The 17601-nt window shown below is 35.2% G+C and overlaps 1 protein-coding gene across 2 annotated transcripts in view; it reads left to right on the forward strand.

Annotated features, from left to right (window-relative positions):
- Positions 1-1217, forward strand: part of LOC129000769 (cell division control protein 45 homolog) — a 48405-nt gene extending 47188 nt beyond the window's left edge. For both annotated transcript variants that reach the window (XM_054427762.1, XM_054427763.1), the window contains exon 15: positions 915-1217. In XM_054427762.1, the coding sequence (XP_054283737.1) occupies positions 915-979 (65 nt within the window). In that variant the 3' untranslated portion in view covers positions 980-1217. The remainder of the gene's footprint in view (positions 1-914) is intronic.
- Positions 1218-17601: the final 16384 nt, after the last annotated feature.

The following is a 17601-nucleotide window of genomic DNA, read 5'->3' on the forward strand; positions in this document are numbered from 1 at the left end:
AGAGACTTTTGTCACTAGGAATACATACAAGTTTTAATAAAGCCAAAATATATAACAATAAAACAAAGGACCTAGCAGACATAGGCAGTGCTACCTTTGTGTCTGCTAAGTTGCTGTCAAATAGAAAGAAAGAAAAATTATTGAATTTTTGAATGGCAATTAAAAAAGACAATAGGTCGTTATTATTAGTAAATAAGTAAATGTATTTCCATGAACACAGTGCTGGTTAAGATAGCGCTTTATAGATTTTCGTGGTGGCCAGGAGAGAGAGAGAGAAAAAGAGAGTGTGTGTGTGCAAGTTTCGTGTGTAATTTGGATAGTGAAGAGAGTTGAGAGTGATGAGTGGATTGAAGGGTAAAGAGTGGAGTGGAGATTGGTAAATTCGACTGCGGACAGTCCAAACAAAGTGCCAAGGTCAGTCAGTGCAAAGGTCAGATGAAGTGTGCCGGTAGTCCGCCGTGATAATAGAATCGGCCTCGTCGATATTTAAACTGAATGGGAAATCATTGACGTGGAATTTAAATACCTTGAATAAGTCACAATCAAAAAAATTGAAATCCCTGAAAATGTTGCATATGTTACGATAGACTAAGTGTAAAACATAGTATGAATTAGTCGTAGAAAAAGTATAATTCACTTGAATTGTTTTGGAGTGGGGGAAGAGCCATAGTCTGTCTCACTCACACAGCTCGGTATCTCTCTCTCGCACCAATGCTACGAGGAGGACGCTTTCTAAGCGGCCGACCTATAGTTAGGATTTCAACTCGCTCGCTTGACTGCGAGGGAAGCTCATGGGAGACTTTACTTTATGGAGAAAACTCGTTGATATTAATATGTTTTAAATTAACACTCTTCGTTGTTTTTTTTTCACTTGTATTGGTATACAAAAAAATGTTTATGATATTTTGTTACAGTGATGAGAATGAAAGTTGAAGATCGGGCGAAATTCTTTGATGCGCTCACAGCTCTTCTTAGCTGATTGGTCAAATGGACAAGTAAAAGAAGTGTACAAAAAATGTATATAAAGTAGTCTTCGCCTAGTTGCAATTTATGTTTTTTATATGTATAACAACGGTTAAGGTTCACAGTTATATCTAGCATAAGTGAAGTTTGATTGTAAATCACTGCATCCACCGATAAATTTAATATAGTTTTTATTTAATTTAAGTTTCATTGATGACGAGTAGCTGTAAGCAAATATATGAGATTTGATCGTTTTTAGAATTTTATTGTCCAGGATGTGATTTGTATGAAGTAAATCCTACCACCGTCATCTTTTTATTATGTTAAATTATTTTTAACCTGGCAATGGTAGTATGTGTTTATATTACTTGTGTATTGTTATTTAAACTCATAGCTAAGTGTATTTTTGACACATTCATTTTTGTTGTTTTTAACTTAAAAGAATAATAACAATTTAATTCAAGCTTGTTAGATCGTGTTTAAGATCGAATTTGTTACCTTATGTGAGCACTGTAATGTCCTCATACTATCTCCCTCTAGTTTAAAGTTACTTTTCACATTAAGGTTATACAAAGTTCTAAGGGGGGAAATATAATGATATTTTACCGGTTTTTTTTTCAGAATGTTTAAAATAAGGAAAAATATTTAATGAATAATTTATGAAACTGTTGGGCTTCTTGATACCGAAACTCCATGCTTTATTTCAAATGGTGATTATCTGCTGATACTGTAGCGTGAACACATCTCTGTATGAAATTTAATAATGATTGACTCACTACTACCTACTTAAATATTCCTAATTTATAAAATAAATTTATTCTATAAGAGATTGAATTAAGTTAATTTGCCTAAGTTTATTATACACCATGGTCTTAGAAATACAAGACTATTACAACATTGATATTAAGTCCTCATGTAAAAATCTGTTCTTTTAATGTACAGTTTAGAGAAGTCTTTCACTAGTATGAATGAATGAAAATAATTATTTATTGAGGCGAACAATTAGTTATAGGACCACATGGTCCTTTGTTACAGTTAACCTCGTAAATCTAAATAAACTAAACAATGATTTTCTGAACAAACATGTTTTTAAATTCAAAACCAAATATAACTATAAGCTAAAGTAATAGAATCGTAATCCCTAAACATACGCAGTCATTCTCTGCCACACGTAGGCCTAACGCACGCCATCCCACCAAGCCACGGTCATCCGATCAAGAAAGTATGCTTTCAGGGCCGCTATCAGTCTGGAATGGGATTTTAAGCATCTGATGGAGTTGGGTAGGTAATTCCCAAGGTGGCATGCTGTTACTGTAAAAGATTTATTAAAAGCAGTTGTTTTGTGGTGAGGAATTTGGAGAGTTGATGAGCCAAAGCGAGTATTTCTTGCACTTCTATCGTTCAAAAATATAAAATTGTTCGCAAGACAATTTGGAATTTTAAAATTCAAAACAACAATAAAATTAAAATTCAATTTTCAACTTTGTCTCGGTACGACAGTACATTACCGCAGGCCCGTTTTTGACTTTGTCAGCGCCCTACGATTTTGATGTCTTCTCGACCGCGGGAGACGATTACGATGTCTTTACATCCGCGGGAGACGATTACGATGTCTTCACGACCGCGGGAGACGATTACGATGTCTTCACGACCGCTGGAGACGATTACGATGTCTTCACGACAGCGGGAGACGATTACGATGTCTACACGACTGAGGGACTACTACAATGTCTACACTACTACGATGTCTACAGGATCGCGGGAGTTACAATAATGATGTCTACTCTACACAGTTGCGAGGGATGATCAGAATTTTACCGCAATCACGTAAGACGATGATAATGTCTACTCAACCACGGTAAAGATAAGAATTTTGCCTCATTTGCAAAAGACAATGATGATCTCCAAACGACCGCGAGAGATGATTACCAGTTTACCGTAATCGCATGCAAATACAGCCACCATTTTTTTATTTTCCAATTTTTTGGCGCCCCCCAAAATAGCCAATTGCCTCGCGCCCTAGGCACGTGCCTACCGTGCCTATTCGGTAAATCGGCCCTGCATTACCGTTCACAGTAATGTTTAATGTTGTGTAAAATGTTTTTGTAGTCTGTTGAGTTGTCGCGCGTGGCCAATGATGATTGGTTTTGTTTTGTCAGAGTTTAGTTGAAGTTCATTCTTTGCTGCCTACTCCACAGTTCTGCTGATGTCGTCATTCATCTATGTAACTGTTTCATTCGCCACACTGACTTTAAAATTAGCGTAGATTTTTAAGTCATCAGCGTAAGAATGAAACTTGGCGTGTTGAAAGACTGAACTGATGTCGTTTATGTAGATAGTTAAAAAGTAAAGGGCCAAGTATTGATCCCTAGGGAACACCACAAGGTACCTGCCTCCAGTCAGACATAGTTTTGTCATGACACACAGACTGCTTTCGGCCATGAAGATATGATATCATCCAGGAGGATAAACTATTAGAAAATCCTATTATTTTGATTTTTGTTAGAAGAATTTCATGATTCACTGTATCGAAAGCCTTTCTAAAATCAAATGATGTTAGTATTGTACATTGACTTTCAGTGCTAGAAGATTGGCAGAAACCTGATTGAAATTTGTTTAAAATACTGTTTTCAGAGAGGAAATAAGATATTTGAGAATGGACTACTCTTTCGAGTGCCTTAGAGAAAGCTGGAAGAATACAATACTAATTGGCCTATAATCTTGAGGAATTTTAAGGGATGAGATCTTATTCAAAGGACGGACTAAAGCAGACCAATTTTCTGAGAGAATACCTTGTTCTTAGAGAAGAATTTAAAATGAAAGTTACTCTAGGGAGGAGAGCAAACAAAACCCGTTTAATTAGAGAAATTGTAGTATTGGCAGAACTAGTGACATCAGACGTAATTCGCCTAATAGCTTTCAAAACATCAGATTGCAAAATGGGTTGAAAATAAAATTTGGTGAGGACATTGATTGAACTGCATTGTAGATTTCATTCATATAAATGGTTCTGGATAGTTGTACAATTTGAATTGGTAGATGCTGATAAAAAATAATCATTCATAGCATATAACGGGACAGATACAATGTTAGACTTCTCTTCCAAGACCAAACTTCTTTAAATTTGGTACGCCATAGCACAGAAGAAGCCTGATTTCTATATGAAAACAGCCTATGGAAGTAATGAAGAAGGCGAGAGTTGCGATTGTTGCTTAACTTGGTTTCTGAGCTGATGACGTATTGGGTGCTTAGCCCCACGTCTCTAGTTCTCCTGGCTCTGCGAAAGACTGAGTCCCGCTGAGCGAGGGCGTTTAACTCCATAAACATGGAGCAGTTATGGGGATACCGAAACCCTGATCAATTTTGCCAAATTGAGTGTTTAAGGCTCGAAATACTAAGTTGAAGTAAATGGAGAGAGTTTAAGAGGGCGTTGGAGTCAGATTAAAAATCTTCGCTGACACTAACGATGCCAGGAGAGCGCAGGCAAACCAGTGGAAATTTCCCATTGAAACGTGCGGAACATGCCTTCACTTGAAAGCATATTTTTTTGTTACTGTTTGACTTAATGATTTGAAATATATTTTATTTTAATCTTAATAACATCTCGGATCATGTTTGCGGAATAGGTTCTTCTATGACGTCCTAGCAAAGCTAAAATAAATTGATGAATATATGGGTTTTACATTCTATATTCCTAGAAATCCCTTTACTTTTGTTAAAAAGTCTCCCACAATAATGACGTGTATCAAATATGCCTTTAATTTGAAACATAGTTCATAATATTATATTGGCAAATAAGTGAGATATCTGGGTTTAAGTGTAACATTGTTCTTATGGAGGTAAAAATCCAACATGGCCGCACTCCAACGCCCTCTTAAGGTCAAAAAGGGGGTGAGGCAGGGGACGGAATATCTCCACTCCATTACTGTCCAATTTAGCTGTAGAAATAGCTCTACAAGAAGTCAGAAAGACAGAGGTAGGGAATAGGATAGGAACAAACATAAACATTCTAGCATTTGCAGATGACATAGTATTAGTTAATTATACACATAGTATTGAAGAACCTACAAATGTGACAAAAATTCGTATAACCATACAGGAAAAATGGGATTTTGCACACAAATGATAATAAAACCAAGTTTGTAACATGCGGAAGAGAGCAAAATTATGATCTACTAAGGGACCAAATCCGAAACCATATTGAGATTGAAGAATTTAAATTTCAAAAAGTCACTAATTTCCAAATATTTGGGAGTCATTCTCACCAGTGAATTTATAGTCAAAATATATTAAACTTAGCACAAAAAATGTTCAGCTTGACACATAGAGATCAAAAATAATTTCCCACGTCACCAAACTCAGAACATATAAGACAATCGTCAAGCCATTCTCATATATAGTTCAGGAAATTGGATTTTAAGTAAAAAAAAATACCCCCGCCGCAGCAAACCAGAAAACTGCGAACCAAGCGAATTTCCATTTACCTGATTTGATTTTCAAATTAATCAATTTAAATAATATTAAGTTGAACAAGTACCTAGGTTTGCTGGTTCTGGGAGGGCAATAAAGTGTGTTTTTTTAGTAAAATATGAATAGATTAGTAAAAAATAAATAAAAATCCACAAACAAGCAAACTACAAGAATAACGTGGGAATCGTCTCTTATCAGACGAAGAAAACATCTTGTGTGTGTGTGTAGTGCTGTTTAGGATCCTGGCCATCTGCTGATCTGTCCACGCCTAGACCAGTCTTGCACATTAGATGATCTTTTACAAGCGAATGACAAAGCCATATCGGTAGCTAATTTTTGGAAAAGCGAAGTCTGTTTTCCGGACACGGAAAGTAAGTACCGGTACGTGGGAATTTTAAATTTACAATTTTTGAACTTTCTCCGTTACCAATATACACTTTGATGCACTAAATTATTTGTATTTTTAAGCTCTTTAAGAAGTTCTAGAGAGAAATTGGGAAATGTTGTGTTTTGAGGGTCAAAAATGAGAAAAACTATTTTTTTTTACCCCATAAAACTCCCTGTAAAACCCCGTTCCCATGGTCCGATCATGCTGGTTCGCAAACTCATTCAAGTTCATCTCGCCTTACACCTTTAGACCAAATTTAATAAAAATCTGACAAAGATTACTAAAGTTAACCACGTTCACGATCCAGGATCCAGACTCAAATGAAATAAAATCAAATCAAATATTCCTTTATTGCCAGTTAACATATATACATGCATGGCTTGCGTCACAATTTTGAAATAAAATACATAATAAACAATTACATAGATACACTATTAGACATTCACAGAAACATATCATGCCTAAAACAAATACAACATATTTATGACGAGTTGTGGTTAACATAATCTTTTACGCTGTAAAAACTATTTTCTAAAAGAAATATTTTGAGTTTACGTTTGAATTCCCTAATATCACTAACTGACTTAAGATTGCCAGGTAGTGAGTTATATAGCATGATGGCATTATAAAAAGCATGTTTTTTGAAAAAGGAGGTTTTGTGGTATGGGATGTTCAATTTGGATTTTTTTCTAATGTTGTATCTGGATTGGGGAATCAAAGGATAAAAAAAACTATGGTTTTGTTTAAAGAAAGTTGACCCAGATAGCAAAAAATACTTGATTAAAGCTTGAAACAAGTTTGATTTGTCAAATCTGCAAACTTGAATCACGTTTGCTCGGATGGGTCTGTAAACTTGATTCAAGTTAATATCATGCGTCGAAGTTCCCGCTCTTCCAGTTTGAATAAAACTTGAAACATCTAATTTGAATAAAACTTGAAATTTCTAATTTAAATAAAAATTGAAACATCTAATTTGAATAACACTTGAACTATCTAATCTAAATATAAATTGAAAAAATATTTGATTCAAGCTTGAAATAAGTTTGGTTTGTCAAATCTGCAAACTTGAAGGATCGGGTTTGTAAACTTGATTCAAGTTAAAATCATGCGTCGAAGTTCCCGCTCTTCCAGTTTGAATAAAACTTGAAACATCCAATTTTAATAAAACTTGAAATATCTAATTTGAATAAAAATTGAAACATCTTATTTGAATATTAATTGAAGAATACAAGAAATAATTCTTTTTTAGCCACTTACAAGCTCTTTTTTTATTTCTGAAAATTTAATTCATATGCTTTTACCAGGATTCACACAGTCTTACATGTAATAAAAATTTCATATTTTTTAGGTTGAGATGCATAGCACAATATAATCTTCCAATATTTCAGATAATTTTTCACAATCACAACATAATCTAATAACTTCAATGCCTCTAGTTGTTACATGCTAAGACACTTCTCTAAATAAAAAAGCGAGATACCATATAAAAACTTGTTTTTATAAAAGAGCAGGAAAACATGAGTTATTATAGTTTTCAACCCTAGAATTTTACATATTATTACTATTCAGTACGTAGGGTAGAATTCAGAATTCTTTGAAATTAAAAATAAAACACAAGAGATAATTTGTCTAAATAGATTTATATTGAAGATTTACATAACACATTCACATTTGAAAATGCCTCGTATCTTTAACTTTCAACAAACAGTTCCCTCAAAAATTCCTCATTTTACGATTACTTAAATAATACAGAGTAAGTTATCTATTCAACAAGATCTTCATCCACATTGAGTGGAACTTCTTCCCCACTGTCCACAGTGGCAGGTTTTTTCCCTCTGAAAAAAGTCAAAACAAATAGAATCAATATTAAATTTAAGGATAATCAACCAAAATGATTAATTTTGTATCTGGTATAAAACAATAGGCAAGTAAACAACATTTTAAACTAACACAGTTTAACTCACAACCAGTGTAGGCCTGTTTAGTGAAAATTAATTTATTCCTACAATGATATACAAATACAATATATGATCTTCCCAATAATATTAGTATTAATTATTAATATGTATAAAACACAATTACATTTTGATTGTCAAAAAATGCTAAACACAAGCCCAGGATTGTTTTCACATTACTTCAGGCAAAACCTAGGCGTTGCGGCATTATCACTTCGATGAAATAATTAGGTGAATCTGCGGGATTTTGTATTTTACGGTTTAAGTATAAAACTAGTTGAGCGAAGCTCACTTTCCCTCACTTTGTTACTTCTTTGTAAGAGCATCAGAATCTAATGGCTTGACCAATTGATATGAAATTTGGCCAACAGCTAAAGAATACTGAGCAAAATGTTTAGGTAAAAAATATTTGCAAATTTCCTTCTGGATTTTATTTTACGTGCCACGCAATTTCGCTTGTTATTTTAATATAAGTTGAAAGAAAAATTATATTGGGTCTATGACATATGGGTTTATCTCGTTTCATTTAATCAAGATAAACATATGTTAATTGTTTGTAGCTGTTATGTTTACATTTCAATGTTTACTTTCATCCTAGGTTAAAGTTGGAATGTAACAGTTTATCAATGGAAGTAACAGTTTTGCTATATTTGTTTTGAGCATGCCTCAAAGGCCACGTCGTAATATTGGTCGACGCACCAATAACGCAAATATTGTAAGAGAGTGGCGTCGTGAACAAGAAGAACCAGATGAAGCAGTGGCAGAAGAAGCTGATAATGATAGGCAGTTAGGTAGCTAATCAATTCCAACATGAATTAGATGCACTAAAATTTTACATTTGCACTAACTGTCATCGCCAACAACTAACAGATTCAAGCAATTTTTTGGTGTTCAAACCAATCACCGATTTGTTCGCGTTGTCGTTCAAATGCAACTAAATTCACGGCGTTAAATAATATGGATGTGTCATGTGTCCCGAACGAATGAACTGACCTGACGATTGTAGAACAAATGTTGATTGCACGAGTACATCCCGCTATGCGCATTTACAAAGTACAAGCAAATGGTCAGGCTTTTATCAATTCTTATTCTTAACTAAATAAATGAACTATCAGATAAATTTGTCATTCTTTAGAACCTAAATAATATCGGGCAAATAAACGGTGAATCTGTTGAAAGGGAACATATTGTAGGTTGTTAGCTGCTTTAGCCATTAATCTTCAAATAATGCTTCGCTCATTTATGCGTCTAAAGTGTAACGGCAGACCACCCTAGTGATAGTTCTGGTTGGTTATCCTAAATATAGCCAAGATATTTGTTACAAATCTTGCTCATACTTTACAAATAATTATAAGCTTTAATTTACTGTATAAATTAATCCAGGTAAGCATAGCATTGCTATGAAACATGAAAACCCCTCTACAAGAATAAAAATACTAGCATTTTTCTTTTGGCGAATTTCCCTATAGGAAAAAATCTATTACCGTATGTGGCATGGTAAGACCTAGGCCCGGAACCGATTAACTTTTTCATTTTGATGTCCCCAGAGCCCAATAACACCATTAGTTCAAATTTTTATATATGTATATATAGATTATATGTCCGTGAACACGATAACTTGTGTAGGCTAAGTTAATTTTTGTCCAATTTTGATGAAATTTGGTTTGAATGTGTAAGGCGGGATAAACTTGAATAAGTTTGCGAACCAGCATGATCGGACCATGGGAACGGGGTTTTATGGGGTAAAAATGGGTTTTTCTAATTTTTGACCCTTTAATCACAAAATTTCCCAATTTCTCTCCAAACCTTTTTAAAGAGCTTAAAAAAACAAATGATTTAGTATAACAAAGTGTTTTTGTACAATTATTGGTTACGGAGAAAAAACAAATATATATTTTAAAATTCCCATGTTATTCTTATGGAGAATATCGTAAAATGTCGTAGTTTGCTTGTTTTTGACCAAACTTGGTAAATTTATTTATTTGATACTAAGTAATTAATATTTTACTAAAAAACACACTTTTTTACCCTCCTTGTAGCAGCAAGCCTATGTACTCATTAAAGCTAATGTTAATTAAATACATTTATTTGAAAATCAATTCAGGCAAATGGAAATTCACTTAGTCGGCAGGTTTGCTGCGTTGGGGGTATTTTTTAGCTTATACAGTACTTGAGTAATCATAATGATAAACAATAAAAAACATTTTTATGAAAAACCATTATGCAGTAGACTCCTTTTTACCCGAACACCTAGTAACCAGACTACACTCAGCAGATATAATTCTTAAACCAGACAATTTTTATCAGTACGGTTTAACTACCCTGGATCGGCAGGAAGTGAGCGGTGCTGAAACAACTTGTCTTGTAGGATAGATTTGAGACCATTCATCAAATGTCTAAAGATTAAAATATTTAAAAGGTATAAAGTCTTGGCATCTTGTGTTTTGTTTACAGTAATTATCCCAAAGTGTCTATAGTTTGGCTATTTTTACAGAATTAACATTATTGGCTTAAATATATTTTGCATTAGACTTTAATCATGTAACAAGTATGAGGGCACGTTAGTTTCAAGTGTCTCCTTCCCTGTATAATTGAGTCCACTGTACAGTATTATTAGGCTACCAATGGAATTCTATTAATGATGAGTTGAATAGTTAGTGACAATTTTTTATCCTTACCTTCTTTCACATCTGGTTTTGGCTTGTTGAAGCCACTTAGCAACAACGCTTGTAACTTTGGCTTCCGTGACTTCACTTATGCCCAACATTTTCTGTGCAGCAGCTAAAAAAAAAATACTTAAAATGAACTTAATACAGAATAGTAGCCTACATTTAACCCCTAAGACCTAAAGTTTGTCTTCCCATTTCAAACATGGGGTTAAGTTTAATTTCTGAAGTTCAAGATTTTACTTTCATATTAGGTATCCTTAATATTTTAATAAATCAATTGTTTAACAAGTTCGCTACTGATCGGTACATGCGCCGGTAGGGCGATCAAAATAGACCGATCCTAATATTCAACGTCACTGATGGACTAAAGGTAGTAAATTATTCAGTAGCGATTAGTAATAGCGATTATCGGTAGCGATTATCAGCAAGTTTGGTTAGTAAGGTTAGGTTATGACAGTTTAATTTTTATATTACACAAATTATACATTTTTTATTTTTTTACTCTCATTTGTCCGTATTAAAATTCCACAGGTGAAATAAAAATTGTGCCACCCCTACAGTGCCTATCTTAACCGCTTCTGGTTAAAAATAATCCAGCTGTAGGCCGATGTGTATAACTTTATTTAGAAGATCTTTATTACATAACCTGTGAAACTTAAGCCTAGACCTAAGTTATTTTAGTTATAAAATATTTATATTATTTAGGTTGAAACACCCAGGTACAGTTCTGCAATAAACCTACAAAAGGCCTATTTTATATCATCAGATGCAACTTTAATTCGATAATTTAACTTAGGTAACCTTAAAATATTAACTTAAGTTAAGTTAGGATTATGTTATTTTCCCATAAAATACTGAAGTAAAGTTATAACTTTAAATGTTTGACTCAGATTAAAATGTTTCATTCGATGTAAATTATTAAGTTTAACTTAGGTCAGAGTTTCTCAAGGTGTGGTCCGCAAGCATTTTTTTGTGGGGTCCACGAAAAACATTTTAATCAAATTTATTTTTATATGTATTGACATACTAGTAGAGTACCCGTCCTTCGTATGGGATTGGCGTATAAGTATAAAATGCTTATTGCAGTTATACTCGTGCTTTGTGTTTGCAATGGGGGAGGACACAGTTTGAGTAAATTTGGTTCTTTTAACTTACGGTAATTTACACATCTACTATAGCCATAATAATGTGCTACCACTTCACCTAAACAATAGAGACGAATAAGTTACCAAATATTCGCACAATCACAAATTATTTATAAATAAAAAACTTAAGCATAACTGTAAACAGTCCTATTTTTTGTCAGTTCCCATTGTGTATCATAGCTTTTTGTTGCTGCTTGGGTCAAATAAGCTGTTGTCATATATGAAAAAAAATTATAGTTCTGCACCCTATTAGTAAACACTATAACTTTTTAGTGCTATTGAATATCATAGAACCAACTCGTGTAGTTGAAACCGCTGGTAAAATTATTTTATTCATTTTAAATTTGAATACTGATAAGGTTAACATGGAAATCTCCAAAGCCACTGGGGCGGAGCCTGAATGGATCTTTGAGACAAGAATATGTCTATATGTTAATTGGGAACGAAAGCTATCATCATACCGAATTTCAGCTCGATCCGACCAGTAGTTACTTAATGCGTGATTGAACTTCAAACAAAGAAACAAACACACAAACTTTCACATTTATAATATTAGTAAGATTATATTATACTAGCCTATTTTGCTATAGGCTAAAGGATTAAGATTAAGAAATATGCAAAAAAACTTAAACCTAAATAAATAACCTAGCCTACTTATTTATTTAGGTTTAGGTTCCTCTGCATTTTTCTTAATTTTGATTTTAATAAGTAGCTTAAACTAGCCTACAGTTTTCTATTTATATCCTAAATAATGACATCTAGTGATATGTATCCGTTCCAAACCCTATCACTCACTCCTATCCTATCACTATGTATTTTCTATCGATCGTCTATTGATACTTCCCCTAGGGTCAAGTAGAGCCTCGTCTTCTAACTCCTCCCTGAGGAGATAGTTTAAAAAGTTACAACACGCACTCATGACCTCACCATTGTGAGTGCTGATGAAAAATCGTACGACGACCGTAAATCAATCGCTCTAAGCAAAACGGTCGCCGTAACAGCGATAGTAACTGAGCGATAATCGCTGTGCGACTATCGCTACAGTCGCTCCAAGCAAAATAGGCCTTAAGTTAAGTGGACTAAATCAAAGTAAGTTAACCTAACTTAATGCCAATTTTAGTTTAATGGAGAAGAAATTTTGTAGCCTACCTACTTTATATCAGAAGTTGAAAGCTGACCAGACTCTTACTGCGATTAAACGTAGGTTACTGCATTTTATCTGACAGTGTCACTAACAAAGTAGCTGCTTAAATAACTTTATCGAGTAGGCTACTGAAGTAACTTAGCTTTAAGTCCCTAGCCCTAAGTTATAAGTTAACTACACATTAAAATATCATGGTATAAAATATGGCAAATTCAAATTCAAATTCAAATTCAAATTGTTTATTTGGCCATTAAACATTACATAATAGGCTATGTCAATACATAATTCAGTAAATAAAAATAAACCATCATCAGAGATTGGTTAACAATAAAATCAAACCATGCTTAGTTTAAGTCAAATAGCATACAAAATAAAAAGTTAAATAAATCAGATTAAAACCATGCACATTTGGAGAAAATAAAATCAAAAAGCAGTTAAAAAAAAAAGCACACACCATGCATTACCTAATTACAGGTGGACCTCTGTCTTAAGAAACTCACTAGAGTCAAATAAAGGTGTTTCTAGGAGCCAATTATTTAGAAAGGCTTTGAATTTTTGTAAAGGCAAACGCCTCACTTCAAGAGGCAGATGGTTAAAATACTTGCAACCTGTAACAGGAAAACAATTAATTGATTTACTCAGTCTGTGCCTTACAGTGAAAATATCAAACCTATTTCTAGTGTTATGGCTATGTACATGCTGATTTCTAGGTAGGTATATTTCATTGGACTTAATTTCTAGGAGACATTGAAAAATATATACATTATATACAGTCATGACTTTGTTTTGGAGAAACAGTGGTTTGGAGTGCGCGAGATCCTGGGCTCCACTAAGTACCCTCATCGCTTTCTTTTGCAGAACCAGAATTTTGTTGACTTTAGGCGAGTGACCCCAGAGTCTCGTTCCGTAGACAATAATAGAGTGAAAAAAAGCAAAGTAAGCAACACGAATAAAATCTTTTGGCAGGTAAAAACTCAGTCTTCTCAATAAAAATATAACCCTGTTAAGCCTACAGCACAGCGACTCAATATGATCTCCCCAGTCAAGGTGAGGGTCCAGAGTAAAGCCCAGCAGCTTTACATGGTCAGTGCACTCAGCAGACTTTCCCAAGCTAAAGGTGATTGCCTGAGTCTTGGATTCATTGAGGATCAGTTTGTTAACATTGAACCAGGCAGTAGCAGTAGAAAGAAAACCCTCAACTTTGGTTTTTGAGAGCTTCAAGTCAGGATCTTTGGCAAACAAGGTAGTGTCATCTGCATAAATAATAACGTTACCTGACACTTCATAGTAGAGGTCATTAATGGCCACCAAAAACAAGAAAGGGCCCAATATGGAGCCCTGAGGGACACCATGATTTACTGCCAAAGGGGTGGAATTTCTACCATTCCAACATACTATCTGCTGTCTATTGCTAAGGTAAGATCTGAGTACGTCGAGTGCACCACTCTGCAGGCCATATCTTTCAAGTTTCATAAGAAGAATTTGGTGAGAGACACAGTCAAAAGCTCGTGAAAGATCACAGAGCAAGACAGAAGTGTTTTGTTTGGTTTCAAAGCAATCAAGCACTACCTGAAGAAGGGAGTCCACTGCCGAAACAGTGGATCTGCCCTTCCTAAAGCCGTACTGCCCAGGCACAAGCAGGTGATGCACTTCAAAGTACTCATACAGTTGTTCCAGCATAACAGCCTCAAACACCTTTGCCAGAATGGGAATTATAGCTATAGGTCTATAACTAGACAAGTTATCATGAGATCCCTTTTTAAAAACTGGTACCACTCTGGAGATTTTCAAGGCGTCAGGAAATACCCCCTCATACAAACAGGTGTTTATGATGGTAGCCATGGGAGAAGCAATTACATTAATTATACCCTTAAGCAGTTCAATCGTCATGTCAAAACAATCTTTACTCTTTGACAGTTTAAAGCTATGCACAATGTTAATGATAGCAGTTGGCGTCACAGGCCTCCAAGAAAAGTTAAAAGGTACAATTGGGACTGATTTAAGACTATTTTCTACATTATCGCAGTGGCGGATCCAGAGGGGGGGCGAGGGGGGCGACCGCCCCCCCCTCGGGCATACATATACATATATTTTTTACTGCATGTAATACAGTAGTGCATACAAATTGCGTAAAATAATTTGTCACACTAACTTTGGACAAAGAAATGGTAAAAAACTGTGATTTAGGAGACTTAGTTTACACACATTTTTCGGAGGGGTACCCCCGAACCGCCCCTGACTCCCTGGTTCGCCCCCCCCTTGTGACTGCTCTAGATCCGCCACTGCATTATCGGTACTAGTACTTGGTGTTAGGGATGTGCTACAACCCCCTATGAGTTCCTCTACAGAATTTACAAAATATTGATTAAATTAAGTCAGAGAAGCAGAGTTAGACTAAGCATTAAGTTAAGTCTAAAGCCGGGTTTTACTAGACGCGGAAGAGAAGCGCAGAGAGCGGAAAATCGATTAACATGGCATTCCGCTCTGCTTCCTAGGAAAACAGTACCGGTAACATTAAACTATTTAAGACAAGAGGAGTTCACTCTCCACGCTACTCTCTCCCCGCCTAGAAAAACCCAGCTTTATAGAATAGTCTACAACGTAACTTAGGCTCATTATGGCTAATCTAGGCTATAACCTACCATAGTCTATACTATGAATAGTGAAGACAATGCCTAGGCCTAAGTTAGACCATACCAGTACCACAATACCTAAGTATCTTACATGGAGAACTTGATATCCAAGCTGGTAAAAAAATATGTTTTTATGCATACAAACAACTCAAAGTAAGGCCGATAAGTTGACAACATTTATTTTTTAGGCTAGGCTACTCATTGCACGTAGGCTTACCAACTCAAAAGTGGCTGGCTTTAGGCAATAACTTACTTGGCTCTTTCAAAATTTTCACTGATTTATAGTTTACTTAATTTCTTCCTAGGCTATTCTTGTAATTAACTTAAGACGATTTGATTTTGTTAGACACAATCCTTGAGTTTACTTAGTTTGTGCTAATAAGAACTTACCTTGATGGATAAGAAGAAATAGGCCTAGATGAAACTTAATAAAAAAATCAGCTTTAACAATATAATATAATAACTTGAACAACTCAGCACCACAATATCGATCATGGTGGAAGGAAAAAACATAGGTGTGCTATTCCCACAAATTCTGACGTCACTCGGATTGCAAACAAAAGATCACCTGATTGTAACTGTCAAATTAGTATATGTATTTGTTTTGATTTGGTTGTTATTGTTTTTATTATTATAAAAACAATAACAATCAAATCAAAACAAATGCATACTAATTTCACAGTTACAATCAGGTGATCTTTTGTTTGCAATCCGAGTGACGTCAGAATTTGTGGGAATAGCACACCTATGTTTTTTCCTTCCATCATGAATATCGATATTCTCAACTCAATGAGAGAGATTGAGAATGAATCACTCACAAATACACAATAAACAAAACAAAGCAATATGGCCGATGGCGTCTTCAAGTGTCGGTCCCACCGTTAGCGTCGTTCCCGCTCGGAATTATGGGTAACTTACACTCGACTCCAATTCGAATCCAACGTGATACTTAAAAGCTGTAATTTCAAACCAACGTAAGCGTAATGGAAGTGCATTGTGGGTAATATTACACTCGACTCGGATTCGAATCTAATGTGATATTTCAAAGCTGTTAATACAAGCAAGTGCAAGCGTAATAGTAGTGTGTTGTGTATACTCGAATCCAGTTTGAATCTAATGTGACATTTCAAAGCTGTTAATTCAATCCACTGTAAGCGTAATTCAAGTGTGTTACAAGAAGTTGACATTTGACTCGAGTTTGAATCTAAAGTGACAATTCAAAGCTGTCATTTCAAGTAAAAGCAAGCGTAATTCAAGTCTTGAATCAAGCTTACGTGCTATCTGGGGAGGTATTGAAAATGTAAATGCAGGGAAAAGTAAGAAGTCTTAATTTGACGAAAGCTGATCTACAAGACCCTCTCTGGCAAATGCCAGCAATGACCCGTACAGCCTCCTTTTGAAGCGCAAATTTGTGCTTTGTTGTGTCTCAGATCCCCAGATAGTGACGGCGTATGACAAATAGGCGAAAACCACCGCATAGTAAGCATAGAAGAACTGTTTTATCTGTGAAAGGAGCAAGGTGACGTAACACGAAGATTCCAGATTAACCTTTCGGTCAACACGTTGTCAGTTTGACATAAGAACTTTAGGTTTTCGTCAATGTGAAGCCCTAAAAATTTCAAATTGGTCTTCGAAGATACAATAGTGTCGTCAATCCAAACACTGAAATCAGTGCGATGTCTTGACGATATGCTGAAGTCCACCAAAGTGGTCTTGCCATTATTTATGACAAGACCATTGTCAAGAAACCATTGGACAACGTTGTTAGACTCAAGAAAAGTAGATACTTCCATGGAACCGTGGGTGGTTTTATCATAAGAACAATTGACGTGTCATCGGCAAACAACCACAAATGGGCATCTGATACACTATTTCTGATGTCATTTATGTATAAGATGAATAAAATAGGCCCCAATATTGAACCCTGAGGCACCCCCGCATTGACCAGCAAAACGTCTGAATAACACTTTCTTAGAATGTTTTTGTCAACAAATGGCAATTGGACGGCTTGTGTCCGTCCCCTAAGACAAGAAGACAGCCACTGATTAGCCACACCTCGTATTCCAATGATGTCAAGTTTTTCAAGCAAAAGATCGTGCGAAACCATGTCAAAGTTAAAGGCCTTTCGCAAATCGAAGAAGACTCCAGAGGCAGCTTCACCCCTGTCCAATGCATTTACAACCCTGTCGATGATCGAAAAAAATAGCATTGACAGTAGAACCACCTTTGACGAA

This window comes from Macrosteles quadrilineatus, unplaced genomic scaffold (assembly GCF_028750875.1).
Source record: "Macrosteles quadrilineatus isolate MER2022 unplaced genomic scaffold, UCM_ALF_1.0 Scaffold_8__2_contigs__length_117827958, whole genome shotgun sequence".
Classification (NCBI taxonomy): Eukaryota; Metazoa; Arthropoda; class Insecta; order Hemiptera; family Cicadellidae; genus Macrosteles; species Macrosteles quadrilineatus.